At 45.2% G+C, this 15,493-nt stretch overlaps 1 protein-coding gene across 5 annotated transcripts in view; it reads right to left on the bottom strand.

The window, feature by feature from the left end:
- The window catches only part of ARSG (arylsulfatase G), a 109,813-nt gene that overhangs the window by 55,041 nt on the left and 39,279 nt on the right, over nucleotides 1-15,493 (bottom strand). For all 5 annotated transcript variants that reach the window (XM_036223787.1, XM_036223786.1, XM_036223782.1 and 2 more), the window contains exon 2: nucleotides 2,329-3,077. In XM_036223787.1, coding sequence (XP_036079680.1) covers nucleotides 2,329-2,546 — 218 coding nt within the window. In that variant the 5' untranslated portion in view covers nucleotides 2,547-3,077. The remainder of the gene's footprint in view (nucleotides 1-2,328; nucleotides 3,078-15,493) is intronic.

The following is a 15,493-nucleotide window of genomic DNA, read 5'->3' as shown; positions in this document are numbered from 1 at the left end:
TTTAGGACTTCTAGCCTTTGGAACAGTGAAAGGATAAATTTGTGTTGCTTTAAGCCACCCAGTAATTTGTTATGTCAGTCTTAGGAAACTAATATACTAATAATAATAATAAAAAAAAAGACAATAGAAAAGACACTTTCTGAAGTCACCCTTAGATCCTGTTTAATAGTTAGAGTGTTTGTCTAAAAGTCATGGCTCTCCCCTGGCTGTGAGTAGCAGGGGGAGAAGCCAGGAAAGAATTCATCCTTATAGGAAGTCACCTTCCTGTCAACAAAGCATGAAATGAAAGGCCATGGACCTCAGGCCACAGGGCTGTCTGTCTAGCCCCCATCACAATGCTCAGATGGAGAAAACGTTTTCTTCAATGGGAGAAAAAATACAGGAAAGCCCACCAGATTGTGTTTGTATCTGGTCCCGAGGCCCCTTCTGATCAGGATGAGAACATGTGGGTGTGGACGGCTCATAAGAAGAATGTCCAGGCCTCCCAAATGTCAGTGGAGTAACAGGCCAGTTATTTCCCCATTAACCCACTCCACGCTAAAAGCAGAAGTTCTTAAGCGTTTGACAACTCCCTTTGAAAGATCTGATAAATGGTATGGATTAACTCTTACTCCAAAAAAATTCCTACGTGCAAAATTTGGGGTGACGTTTTAGGGCATCCTGAACTCCTAAAGCCCATTTATTGATGAACAAATATTTATAAATTGCCTATTATGTGAGCAGCACTGGGCTACAGGTTAGAAATGTAAAGAAGGAAGAATAGATAAGGCACTTCTCTTCCTAAAGCCCTGAGCTAGAATCAAGGCGTATGCATTTCCTGTGACTGGCATATAAAATTACCACACACTGGACGGAAAACAATAGAAACTTATCCTCGCAGTTCAGGAGGAAGAAGTCTGAAATCTCGATGTCTACAGGATTGGTTCCTCCCGGAAGCTCATAGGGATGATGTTTCACACCTCCTTCCCAGCAATCCCAGCAATCCTTAGCTTTCTTGGCTCCTAGACCCACCACTCAAAATCTCTGTCTCCATCTTCACGCCTTCTCCTCTGCATCTCTCTGCGTCTGCTCTTCTTATAACGACATTAGTCATTGGATTTAAGAACCACCCTACATCGAGTAGGATGCCATCAAAATCCTCACCGAATGAAATTTGCAAAGACCCTTTTATCAAACTCCGCCCCGCTCCGAGGCTCCACGTGGACAGAGATTCGGAGAAGTGAGTGGGCAGATGATCAAACGGTCACCGGTCACCGTGGTGAGCAGCCAGGCTGACGGCGGAGCATGCCTGGGGCACCCGAGCTGACTTTCCTGAGGACGGCATGTGGAATCAGAACCCAAATGGTGGATAGAAACTAATTAAACGGAGGCAGTAGAAAGCGCAGCAGCAAGAACTGGTCTGGCCCCCAAAAGGAAGGCAACGCCTGGGGCCAGCGGCAAGCGAAGGGGCCGAGCGCACCCCGGCGGCCCCTCGGAGGCTGTGTTTCATTCACAAAACGCCTCGGAAGGACTGGAAGCAGAGGAGTGCTTCTCGAAAGTTCACCTTGGGCAAGGTGTGGAAGAGGGACTGGAAGATGCAGCCACACGCAGAGACCCCAAGGGTCCCTGTCTCAGGGCAAAGCTCCTGGCTCCAGGATGCAAGTGGCGGAGTCTCTGCAGAGAGGCCGCAGCGTGGTCCTCCCCAGCCGGCCGGAGAGACCCCACTGGGCCGGTGGAGGCGTCTACACAACGCGACATCAGCCTGAGAAGAAAACCCACAGGGCCGAAGGCTGAGTGAGGACTGCTCTCTGGCTGAGAGCGGAGAGGGGCTGGGTGTCTGAGCAAAGGTCTTGGCGAACATTGCGACCCATCCAGCTGCACGTCCCCTCCCATCTGCAGTCCCTGTGGGGTCCGCGGGCCTAAATGCACTGGTAAGTCCTCCTGTCAGCCACAAGTAAGCCCTCTCGCCTTCTGTGCCTCCCTGTCAGTCATTCTTCAAATGTCACCAAACCCTCCCTGGGAGTTCCAAAAATTCCTCATGCGGTTCATGTACGAGACCGTAATCCTTACTTTCCATTTACCCTGTCTCCCCCACCAGACACCAAGGACCTGTCCACCTCTGTATTCCCATTTCCTAACATACACAGACTCTGGATATTATCAGATGGATGGAAGAAAAACGGATTGATGGATCCCCCCATGAGGCCGAATTGGTTTCAAACCAAATCAATCACATAATTCAATCCACAAAAACCCAACGTTTGCTCTTCAAACGCTTTACACTGCCCCCTTCCCCCCGAGAGAGGTGGGGTAACAGAGAGAAGCTCGCTTGGCCTCCCGAAGACTCACCTCATTCCTTCGGCAGCCATCTTATCAAGGTTGGCGGTGTCCTTTGCTGCTGCCCAGTTTGCTCCCAGGTCACCCCACCCCATGTCATCTGCCAAAATGATCACGAAATTTGGTTTCTGGCCTCTCGTTTCCCCACCGAAGTAAAAATCGACAAGAGGATAAAAACATCCCAAGAAACTCACTCCCACCAACAACACCTTTAGCACAAGCCAGGTCATGGTGGTAAGAGGAGAGAATTCCAAATGTCTGCAATGATGGTGGTGGACCGCCCACCACTGGAGACGTCTCCGAGAGTCCCCTTCTGCAGTGCAGGGAGTCCCTGGAGAGTGAGGGTTTACAAGAAGATACTGATGTTACAGGAGGTGGTGCTGGTGGTGTGGTACCTATAGGGACGTTGGGAGCTGTAGAAATGAGGTCCCCGACCTGGAATCCTAATTCAAGAGAGTCAGGAAACTTGCAACCCCTCAATGTGGCTTTCCCCACTACAGCTCTGTACAATGACTGGCTTCACACAGCAATCGGACGTCAGTGTGAACAACTGCCCTTTGGCCACTTAGAAAGTGACCCCTCCGAGCTCAGGGATGTTAGCACCGAAGCACAAGCCTTGCATCTTTTCAGGACTCCAGCTGGTGAGTGTAGGATGAAACCTCACATCTGCAAAACACCTGGAGGTTCTAGAAGCCGCAGACAGCCCCGAATGGGTTTCTGAGTTCCAGGTGGTTGAGGGCTTCATGTTTCTGTAAGGTTTCCTGAAAGAACAAAAATTGACAAGAAAACAGAGTGAGAACTGCCAGTGCAGCTGTGTTTTACTCAGTAGCTTAGGAAATAATGAGTTTTCCATGCCAACAGATGTTTTCCTTCTCATTCGAATATTTAACTGGTTCATCAGTTTCTCCACCTGAGAAAGAGTGATGATGATAAGATTTGCAACGGACCTATAATCCGTTGGGATGATCTCTCTCTAACCCACTCACTGTATTCCTGAGGATGCTGAGCTGGGTGTCTGAACGGGGCAAAGACCAGCACCCAACTCTGCAAGATCCCAGTGCCCCCCCCCCCACCACCTACCACACTTCCCTGATCCATAAGAATTCCCAAACTAATGTGACCTTATCAAACCCCCCGAGGATTCTAGAAGAAAGGGTAAGACCTCGATTACCAAGACATGATTCTTTCTGGCAGTCACAGTGAAAATTAACATTTCTATATAAAATTCTTGACAGACATTAATTTAGGGAAAAAGGAAATGTAAAAAAAAAAAAAATAAGTTCACCGTAGAATCCAGGTGGAGATTCTATGGGCATTCTCTGCTGACCTCTTCCAATTTTGCTGTAATTTTGAAATGTTTCATAATAAATATATTAGAAGAAACTTTAAAAATTTTTTTCATGGAAATGTGTCTCTTCACATCTTGACAATGTAAGTTTAATAAGAAAATCTAAAGGCGGGCTCGACCAGGTGCGTCTCACAGTGGAATGCACACATAAATCATCTGAGGATTCCGTCAAGATGCAGGTTCAATACCTAAGGCTGTGGCCTGGGATCTATATTTCTAACGAGCTCCCAGGTGAGGCCTAAACTGTTGATCTTTAGATCACACTTTGTGTACCAAGATGCTTAGAAGGGGAAAATATCCTGAGTCTGGTCCTAGAAGAAAACTAACCTACCTGGAGATAATTAACACAAAAACAATAAATCTGGTTCAGTTTCGAAAGACAGGAATTGAAGGTTATGCTTTCAATGGGAATCATAAAATAAAACCATATGACCCCCGCCCCCAACCCAGTTCATTTAAAAGCCCTAAATTTATAGGGTTAGTTGAGGAAAGAAAGATTTGAAACTCTGGACAAAATAAAAACCTCAACTGAACATCCCACCTCTGGAGGAGATTAAAGGAGAACCAAATTGTCACCGAAGATGCTACTAGGGCTATTTTATGACAGATACCACTTCTAGTTGGGACCCCTGCATTAGGAAGAAATGCCCAGCTGATAAGGCAGCCCAGAGGCCAGGCTGACCCCAACGGACGGGGCTCGCCAGAGGTATACAAGTTCTGGAAGATCCAAAGAAACTTAGAAAGATGGGCAGATCCATACTTAACAAAAAAAAAAAAAAAAAGGAAGTCCAAGTAAACAGTCATGCTCATCTGGAGGCCCATGAATCAATTGTTCAGAAATGCCGATTTTTCCCATCTTCCAAGAGGAGAGTTATTATTTCAAACTCAATTAGATTCAACTGGTATTTGTTGATCTTGAGGCTCCAAAGACTTCTCCCTTTCTAGAAGAAAGAACTCTTGCACAAGGGGGGTGCCTAGCAAACACCCTGGACCTGCTGGTCGATCCCCAGCCTCATTCCGCTGGCTTCTGACCATAAGCAACAATCACAGGAGCTTTTCTTCTTAAAGCGACTTAGCTTGGAACACTAGAGTGGACTCACTCTTGGTCATTAATTCATTTCAGAATGACCCAACATGAAAGACAGCAGGGGGAGAAAAATCACTTAAAAGAGAAGCTAAAATTAAGGTGGGAACATAGATTGTTGTGCTTACGCGTTCCATGATAAACATTCCTTTGAGGATTTCCAAAGAGAAGCATTAATACCTAACGTTCTATTTCATAGAATGGGAATAGCTAATCTAGCCAGTACACTGGCACATTATCCTTCATGCCCACACTTCCAGGGGGACATTTAATCCTTTCCCCCTTGATTATTTTTTTTTTAACTACAATGAAAAAGCAAACCAGACATTCTAAGAATGGACTTCAAGCCACAGACTTTGATTAAGATCCAAGCTGACGTTATGAAAAATATGGAGGTTCCTCAAAATATTAAAAACATAATGACCATATGATCCAGGAATCCCGCCTCTGGGTATCTATCCAAAAATGAAATCACTATCTTGCAGAGATAGCTGCACCCCCACATTTACTGCAGTATTTCTCACACTAACCAAGATATGAAAACAACCTAAGTGTCCACCGATGAATGGATAAAGAAAGAAAACGTGCCATGTATATAATATATATAAACAACGGAATATTAGTCGCCCTGAACAAGAAGGAAATTCTGTCATTTGCAACAACCTGGATGAACCTAGAAAACATTATGCCAAATGAAATAAGCCAGACACAGAAAGACAAATACTGCACGATCGCACTTATGTGAGAATCTAAAAAAGTAGCACTCACAGGAGCAGAGAGTAGAATGGTGCTTGTTGGGGACAGGGGGTTGGGGAAATAGGGACCTGTTATGCAGGATGAATAACTTCTGGAGAGCTAATGTACAGCATGGAGAACAGTTAATAATTCTCTATTGCACACATGGTTGGTTAAATGTGAATGGACAGATACGCTCCGGTATGCTAAAATAATTTGTATGTTATAAAGCTAGACTTTTAACTTAACTCCATCTTATGTACGGGGCATAGTATTCATTAGTACTGAATGAAACTGACTTTTTACTTCTTTACACCCACTCTGAGTATAGTATCAGAGAGGTATACTCAATATTTGAGCTCTGACTTTTGGATTTAGCAGAAATATACTAGCTTATAAATTTAAATAAAACCTAATCATAGTGCTTTTCAGAAATGCATTTACCACCTCACGCCTTTCACATTCACTAACAAATATAAATAAAATAATGTGCTACCTTAAAAAAATGATAAAAATAATAATACTGTATTGCTTACTTGAAACTTGCTGAGTAGATCTAAAATGTTTTCCCCACAAAAAATATAAATGGTAATATGTGATGTGATTGCTGTGTTAATTAGCTTCCTTGTGGTAATCATTTCATAATTAAAACATCATGTTGTACACCATAAGTATATACAATTTTTATTTGATTATACCTCAGTAAAACTTGAGGGGTAGTTAAAAGATCCTGTTACTGGTCCAAAGTCTGTGTATCCGATGCTTTGAGAGGCCAAAACTCAAACATCAAAAAGAGTTTGGAGTAAGGAAGGGTTTATTGATCGAGAGTGTGCCAAGAAAACAGAAGCCTTAGTAGTAGCTCCTCAAATCCACCTTAAGAAAGTACAGAATTCAGGCTTGGTTTTTGTCAAGGAAGGGAAAAGGGGAGAGATCGCTTTATAAAAACTCAAGCCCCAAGCACAATTCCTCTAACAATAAGCATGTCTGAAGCAGGAGCTATGAGCCCGAATGCCCTAAGAATGACACAGATTTGAACAAGACAGAGTCAGAGAGACCGAGCACGTCACTGTTATAATCCAAGCTGAGACCTGGAGCTCAGTGCCTTATCTGGGGTGACTTTCCATCTTTTTCTTTACCCATCACCTCCCCCCTCAAAAACGAACGTAGACATAGGCAAGGAGCTAAGGAAGAAAGGGGGAGTCCTTGGCAAGTAGAAAATTTACTCCTCTTTCCACTGGGCCGGAAGGTGCTTGCTTGACCACCTGACTCAACAAACTCCACAAGGAAGGCCCATCGGCTCGACCCAGCAGAACCGGCTGGGATGGAGCCTTGCTGAGCTCAGTATGAACCACTGGCCTGCCCCAGTGCTGCTCGGGCAGCAGCCCAGTGGACTTCAGCTGCCAATTAGCTTTGCGATGATGGGCGTCCTTCTCTACGACCCCCATTTTAAAGCAGGACTCCCTCCCTCAGGTGCTGAGCTTGCTCATGGATAATGACGCTCGTAAGAAGCGATATCACCAGCGGGCAGGCTGTTGGCCAGAAGGGCTGAGAAGCGAATGGGACGAGACAACCTGAGGATGTGCTTTGCAGTGTCTGAACAGCAGAGCCGGAAGCCCGTCGCCTGACCCCAGCTCCCCGTGGGCCTCCCTGTGGCCCGGCGGCCCCGCTAGCGAGCCTGGACAACAGCTGCAATGACAAGAAGTTCCAGGCCACCTTTCTGGCAGAGAGCTCTGTTGGTTTTCCAGAGACAAAGCTTCGGATGAGCTGAGGCCAGAAAGGAAAATGGCGCTTGTGGGGTGGGGGGTGGCCTCTGCGTGCTGAGCTCTGTTGTTTTACCCGCCGATCAGAACCTGGTGGTGTGCCTGCTGGGCCAGGCTGCCAAGAGGGCCTGGACACCCGCTGCCTACGTGTCGTCTGAAATGAGTCCTCCACGCATTGTCACGCATCCAGCAAATGTCACTAGGTGACAGGTCTCCATCTAGGTGCTGTGCGTACAGCAGGACTGAAACACAGAACCTGTTGCCCTCACGGCCCTTACTTTCTTGAGGGGAAGGAAATGAAACGGGTAAAATGAGCGGGCCGGAGAGAAAATCAAAGCAGGGAGGGGATCCCGGAGTGTGTGGGGGTGAGCAGGTGCCAAGTGAGGTCAGGGACAATCTCACCGCGAAGGTGATCTTTGTAGAAAGATCTGTAGGAGAGAAGGGAGGAAGCTGTGGGGCTATGGAAAGTTATGTCAGAGACGTCCGGCCGGCCGGCAGAGAAACCAGCAAGAGCGAAAGGCTGGCACCGGGAAGGGCAGCGAAATACGCTGCCGCAGAAACAGCAGCGGTGCGAGCAAGGACAAGCATTCGAGGGAGCCGGGAGGAAGACGGGCCTTCTGAGCGGGAGGGGAGGCCATTCAAGGGGGGGAGCCCGGAGCGGGGAGCTCTGACCTCATCCTGACAGCCGCCCCCCCACCCGCTCTGCTGAGAACAAGTGAGACTAAGAAGGGGAGCTGAGAAGTGAGGAAGCCACTGCCTCATTCCAGGTGAGTCCAGGTGAGGCAGTGCTAGGGTGTGGCAAGCCAAGTGCCCTGGGCACGAGATGTAAGGGCATGGCACTCCCTGCCCTCCCGAGACCCGGACAATGAGCTCCTGCTTAAATTTTGCCTCACCCTAAAACCCAGATCCAAGTGAAGAGGAAAATCCACTTATCACAGTGTCCAGGACAGTTAATGAGGGGATTAACATCTACGAAATCAGCGTCCTCGTGGCTGGCCCAGCTCTGAAAGATGGCTTTCTTGGAGTGTATCTGGGGGGCCTCAAGATAAATACAAAGGAAATCTTTTTTTCCTGTTATATATTTTTCTTTCGGTTTTACTGACCTAGAATTGATACATGGCACTGTGCAAGACGAAGTTGGTACAGCGTCATGACTCACTTACATATATTGTGAAACAATGACCACAGTAATTTTAGTTAACATCCATCCCTTCATGTAGATACAATTTTTAAAAAAGAGGGAAAAAAATGTTTCTGTCCTCATGATGAGAACGTTTAGGACCTACTCTCTTAGAAACGTTTAAATACACCACACAGCAGTGTTTGTTAACTAGTCATTGTATAATACATCACATGCCCAGGACCTGTGTATCTTATAAACCAGAGCAAAGGAAACTGTTGATCGAAAGCCTCCATCCAGGCCAGTAGGGCAATTCCACTTAGATAACTGAAATGCTAGGCTTTTTATTTTTAAGCCTGAAGACCTCAAGCCAGACCTTGTTGTTGGGAATCTCGTTTCAGTGAACCCAAGGATGCCAGGAAACTCATCCACGTGGGGCATATGACATCTCGCCTGACTGTACGCTGGAACCACCTGTTGGGGCTGTCACAGAAGGATGCCATGTGGCTGGGGCCAATCTGAGAGAGTACAGGTGGCGTCAGGCCATGCATCTAAAAAACCCAGTTGCCCTGCAGAAATTATATCTGGTCCTTGAAATCAGGTCGGAAAAACAGAGAGAGTAGATGGGGCTCTGCATAACGTCCTTTCTCTAAAATTCTATCCTCTGCCTGAAAAGAAAACTCATGAGGGGTGTGGTCCAAAGGAAAGGGTTCAAGGTCAATTTCCTGCCAAATTTTTAAGAACTTTTTACGAAGCGGTATTTACTTATTATTTATTAAACATTTTATTATGGAAGTTATCAAACATGAAAGTGGAGAAACTCATGTATACCCAATACCTAGATTCAACAATTATCAACACGTGGCCAGTCTTGTTTTCCTACTTTTTTTTTTTTTCAACGCCTACAGCACCCGGTCTTCCTAGGTGGTCTCCCATTCAAGTACTAACCAGACAAGTACTAATCAGACAAGATTGGGCACGTTCAGGGTGACATGGCCGTAGACTTCCTTTCCTAATTCTGTTTCCCGCATCCTCCACGTACAATAGATTATTTTAATTTTGACGCAAACCTCAGATATCATGAAATTTCATCCATAAACATTTCTATATGGTTCCATAAAAGATAAGGATTCTTTTAAAGTATAACTATAATTACACGACTAGCCCCCTTTAAACACTTTTAATACCAATAATTTTTAATATCATCAAAAGTCCAGTGTTTACATGTCCTCGATTGCTCATCAATATTTATTTTACAGTTCACTTGTTCTAATCAAGAGCCAAAGAAAGTCCACCACACACTGCATTTGGTTCCTGCATCTTTTCTCTTTTCGTTTTAAGTTCCTCCCCCTACCTTCTCACAATATATTCGTTGTGAGAATATATTCCGTTGTAAGGATATATTCAGTCCTCACAATAAAGTCAGTTGTTTTTCCCATAAAATTTCTTAATTTTGGATCTGGCTGATTGTACCCTATAGCGTCATTTAAAATAGTTCCCCCCAGCCTTCTATTTTCCTTGTAAACTGAGTTATAGATCTGGAGGTAAGATCAGACCTGGGTTTGATTTTTTGGCAGGCATTTTATCTTTCTCTGAGTCATATTAACATTGATCAGTGGTTCGTAAGGTAAAGTTTCCTTTTCATGAGACTACAGAACTTTCTCTTAAACGCTACGTACTATCTTTTCTATTTTTGCGGCTTTATCCTTTGCCCAGATCTGTTCCACCTCTACGATGAAATATGTTGGGTTCTGGTATAGACCGAATGGTTTCGTGCTCCCCATATCCATAAATTAATCCTTAACACGCAAAGTGATGGTATTCGAGATGGGGCCCTCAGGAGGTAATTAGGGTTGGATGAGATCATGAGGGTGGGGCCCTCACAAAGGGATTAGTGACTTTATAAGAGACAGGACAGAGCTTGCTCTCCCTTTCCAAAGTGTGACTAGGACAGATTCCTGCTAAGTTTTTAATCTGACAACCTCAGACTAAGGCAAAGCAGAAGTAAGGGTAAAACCAAAATACTGGGCGGGAATGCTCAACCCAGTGAAGCCATTACTTGGAAAAGTTGCCTTTTGGGGAACTAACTTTTGGGATGTCCGGCCTGCTCCCAGAAGAAGGTGTGTCTAGTATTCAGCATGGTCATTCACTAGCTGTGTGACCTTAAGAGAAGTTACAGAATTGCTCTGTGCCTCAGTTTCCCCCACTCACCTGAAAAACAAAGCCACAGTTAACTTCCTCCACCTCGAACATAACAGGAGAATGAAACAATATGACACAAGCGTCTGCTCTCAGTAAGTGCTCAGAAATGTTGGCCGTCATTCCCTCCCTCGACTGTTTTCAGGATGAAGCGACAGCAAACATGAGAACACTTAGAAAATGTACTGTGTAGGCCCGAAGCATTCTAAAATTAATCTCGAGCAAAGCGACTGGTGAAAATCCAGGCTCCTTGCCACTCCGGGCTGAGTCTTTGTCACGAATGTTTGTCAGCATGCTCTGCTGTTGGATCCCGAACCCAGAGAAGGCAGAAGCTACAAACACCATGATCACAAACAACGCCAAAGGGAAAGTGAAGAGTCATTCTGGCTTGCATTTTCAAAGCTCCGTGCTATAGTTCCTTGCAACACAATCCCATGACTATGTGTACCATTTGGGGAAGACTTGAGCTAGGTCTCACTGCCTGAGCAGACTCTGGGGACAGCTGGCATGGTCCTTGGAATATTATTCTCTGCCTACCGGCAAATCTGATTTGGTACGATGTAACAGTATGAGCTTAAGTTGAGACATAGAGGGCATGTGAGGGAGATCTCCCTTTGCTGATGTGATTGAAAGTGGAAAATACATTTTAATATCAGAAACACCCAGAAGAACTATTTGTCCATGATACAGGGCGAGGTGCTCCAGCAAGAAAAGTCAGCAACTCTAGGATGTAAATTCCTTAAGGGCAAGGATGTCTATCTGTTTTATGCACTGAAGAATCCCGATACCTTGCACAGAGGGCGTGCAAACAGTATTTGCCAAGTGAGTGCATCTAACGTGAACTATGCCCAACCCTGCTCCACCCCACCCTGAACACCCAGCTTCCTCTCATCACTTCCCAAACTTCAGACGACCTCGGTGAGTTCCCCTTTTTCTGAGATTCTCACTTGCAAAAGTGCATTTGTTGAAGTGCTGCTTCGGGTAAGAATCACACACGTGTCCCATCTTCTGAACCAGACAGTCGACACTTTGAAAGGAGGGAGGGACCACATCCTCTGGGGTATGGTCCTGTGGCCTGGGAGATGACTGCATCCATCAGTGGGCTGTGATGAGCAGATGCAGTGGGTGTGGGATGGCAGGATGGATGCTTCCTATACCTCGTCCTGCCATGTGCCCTCACTGAACATTCAGACTCATCTAAGGAGACTACAGCTCTCCACCAACCATGGTAGGACAGGGTCTCTCCTTGCCTCCTATCTAGGACACGGTCCCGGAGCACCCTTCTGGCTCTTCTTCATGTCATCTCTCTAGCTGTATGGAAATGCGAGACGCACTGCTCCCAGAGGGTTAAAATAAGAGGCCTCACGCTGCGTCCTGCTCCAGGGAGCAGCAGGACAGGCTGTGCGTGTGTTTAGACAAGATGGGGAAAGCCGGTATCGCCCTTTAGGCAGGAAACGTAGCAGGAGAGCAGGTTTTTTATTCCTGGGGCCTTGAAGAACATGGTGGGGTGGGGGATGGGCAACGTCAAAAATCATCCAAAGAAAGCCTGATTTAATTGGGGCAAAACCCAATGGTCCCGTACACAGAACTCTCCAATATTTCCAGTTAGATTTCATGACCCACAACTGTGTCATAAAAAGTTTAATATGACATGGATTTATCCTCTGAGCAATGCGATTTAAAGCACTTGTTCTGAGAATTCTCATGTTCGTTTGTTTTGTTTTTAGGATTTCTACAACAGGCTTGGGATAGTTTATAGGTACTTCCTCGAGGCGATGTTCTTTAATTTTTTTCTTCTTTTTAAGTAGTGAGAAGATGACAAAACTATAGGAGCAAGGAATTCTGAAGACTGAGAAGTGCTGGAAACAAATATCGATGTTGAAATCAAACAAAACTTATTCCAGAATGAATGGAACACACCCAGTGAGATAGCATCAATACCATGCGGAAGAGTAACCAGGCATAATAAAAGTCAGAATGCCACGTCCCCTACAGCCATGGGTGGAGAGGGGACTTACCTGTCCCCAAATCTAGCATGTTCCCTCTCACCTCCTGCCTTCCTCTCATGCTGTTGATCTGCACTGCCCCTTGCCAGTCCCTGCAAGGCCTTTTCCTGCTGGCTCCAGGTTTTACTGATCTCCATCCTCCTCAACTTTCCAGGCAAGAGTTCCAGAGCCTCACCATGAAGCTACGCCGCTAAACTCCTACACACATTACCTCGGTTAACCAGCCCCCCAATGCTAAGAGCCCCCTCACGATAACCCTACATGGGAGGGATTATTACTCTCCCCCTTTCACGGAAGAGCAGACTGAGGTAAAGAGAAGTTAACTAATGTGCCCAAGGTGACACAGCTAGGGAAGACAAAACTGAGATTCAAGGTCAGACTCCAGAGCCCCTCGTCACGTGACCTTGTGTTTCTAGCATCTTACGTCATACCACTCCATTACATACCCTCTGCCCGGCCTTGCACGGTCCACTGTGGTGACTCAGGTTTGTTTTATCTCCCCAGGGAGAACTTATCCATGAAGGCAGGGAGCATATCTTTCTTGTCTTCATATTACTACGAACCATACTCAGAGGCCTACAGAGTTTTTTGCTTGCAAATCCTCTACAAGAGTTTAGAGTTACAATAAACACCCTCTGCATTAGTCAGCTCAGCTGCCATAACAAAATACATAGATCATGTGGCTTAAACAACAGAAACTTATTTTCTCACATTTCTAGAGGCCGGAAGTCTGAAGTCTGGGTGCCAGTAAGGCCAGGTTCTAGTGAGAGTTCTCTTCCTGGCTTGCAGAAGGCTGCCTCTTTGCTGTATCCTTCCAAGGCAGTTGGCTCAGTGTGTGGTCTCTGAGAGATTTCTTTCTTCTTCTTCTTCTTATAAAGGCACCAATCTCATCATAAGAGCCACACGCTCGTGACATTTTCTAACCCTCACTCCTCCCGAAGGCCTCATTTCCAAATACCGTCACATTGGGGGCTAGGCCTTCGACCGATGAATTTGGGGACGGGGACAGGGACACAAACGTTCAATCCGTGCCACCCTCACACGGTTTTAAGTGATCTTCGGCGTTTTATCATCACCCTAGCTGCGAAAGATATCATTGTGATCATATCTGTCAATGTTACTTTCATAATAAAATTATTAAATCAGTCTTTTAAGTGTATCCAGTGTAATATAAACACCAGAGCAATTTGAAAACCATCATCATTTATTTAGAAATTATATGAGAACATTTCCCATTAGTTTGGAAATTTTATACCATTGATTTCAAAACTGTGTTTCCATTCTACCTCAGTACAATAGACTTTTATGGTTAAAAGTATTTAATTACCTTATCCTATTTCTCTAAAATATGGATATTGTATACAAATTGAAATTTAATATTTCACTTTACTCCAAGCATTAAAAAAAATAAATAAATCCCCTTTGGATTGAGTTACTATTACAATTACTAGAGAGTAATAAATTATAATAAAACGACATATAAATTTTGACAAATTATTAATAAGCATAAGATAATTTTATTGGAAATTCATCTTTAGCAAGATGGAATTGGGGGATGGTACATATTGACTTGAAGAAGGCAGTTTCCCTGACGTGATATTTCAACATTCCCCCAGAGAAGTTTACAGCTGGGGCAGGGTCCCCTGGAACATTCCTGGCTCTGGTTAAGAGGAAAAAGGCCAACTGTGCAAGACTAATGGAGCACGAGGCCTGCACACCAGCAGGTTCTCAGTCAAATTTAGGAAAGAGATGATGTTCTGAGAAATCAAAACTCTGCCTTCCGCAGAAGCGCCCTCAAATGCTCCTCCCATTAACCAGCAGCTCTGAAGACCCAGCCTTTAAAAGCAGGCTTGCTCCTCTCTGAGCTCCAGACAAGGTTCCTTTCAATCTACTTACCCCAAGTTGAAGTTCTCACAGGCTGGTAAATGCAGTGAGCTTATTTGCAAGCCAGGGTCATATCTGCCTAGCAACCCAACATGAAGACAAGAAGGACTATAAATGTTGACAGAGAACAGGCAGGCCAACTTTGTACAAAAGAATCTGTTTTCATGCAAATGACCCTAAGGGAGGTGGCTGGAAAAGAGAGCAGTGAGGATGGCTCTCAGAGCCAATTTATTTCCCCAGAAGATGCTGAGGGACTTTTTAAGGCCATCATTACAGCCTTGCCCACTGTAAGTGAAGGGCCAAGGGTCTCTGCTGCCACTTGGGTTGTGACAGATGCAACAGAAGAGGTTAAGAGAGGAAAGGAACCCTTTACTTAATTTCCTAATTTTTCTGGTTCTGTACTCCAGACTCCAAAGGTTCTTTTGTTTGGATTTAGAACTAAACAGAGTTAGTTTTGTTTGGGGGGGATTTGATTACCATGGCAATGCAGTGCGCTCCCTCTCTTTGCTTTCCCTAGAGGATTGAAAAAAGCAGGGGTTTTCAAGCTTGATCTCACCGGGATTGAGGGAACAAGGTGAAGGCAACCTCTAACTAGGCATGGGCAAAAGTCAGTGGTGTGTGGTTGGCAAGGCTGGAGAGAGGTGGGTTTCCTGCCAACTCTCTTGTGGCAAATACCATCTTTGGATGAGCTCTACTTGCAAAGTGGGCCAGTGTGTGCCTATAAGTGTTGTGAAACCTTGGATGGTTCCTTCCCGTGCTCTGTTCCTCTCTCAAATGTCTTCACCTATAAAAGGAGGATGAGTGTCAGCTGCCTAAGTCTGATGATGGGTTAAAATCAAGCCACAGGGACGGCACTTAACAGAGTGTTGAAAACAAAGCAAACATGTAAAAACTTATTGAAAGTAATATTAATAAAAATAATAGTGTTGACACATTACCAGTGCTATTCCCCACACAGCCAGTTGTTGTACTTGGTCGAATACTCAGATGTGACTTTCCCAATTATTCATTCACGCCTAGCGCTTTCGGCCATTCTTTCTC

This window comes from Rousettus aegyptiacus, unplaced genomic scaffold (genome assembly GCF_014176215.1).
Source record: "Rousettus aegyptiacus isolate mRouAeg1 unplaced genomic scaffold, mRouAeg1.p scaffold_m13_p_6, whole genome shotgun sequence".
Classification (NCBI taxonomy): domain Eukaryota; kingdom Metazoa; phylum Chordata; class Mammalia; order Chiroptera; family Pteropodidae; genus Rousettus; species Rousettus aegyptiacus.
This window is presented reverse-complemented; position numbering and strand designations above follow the sequence as displayed.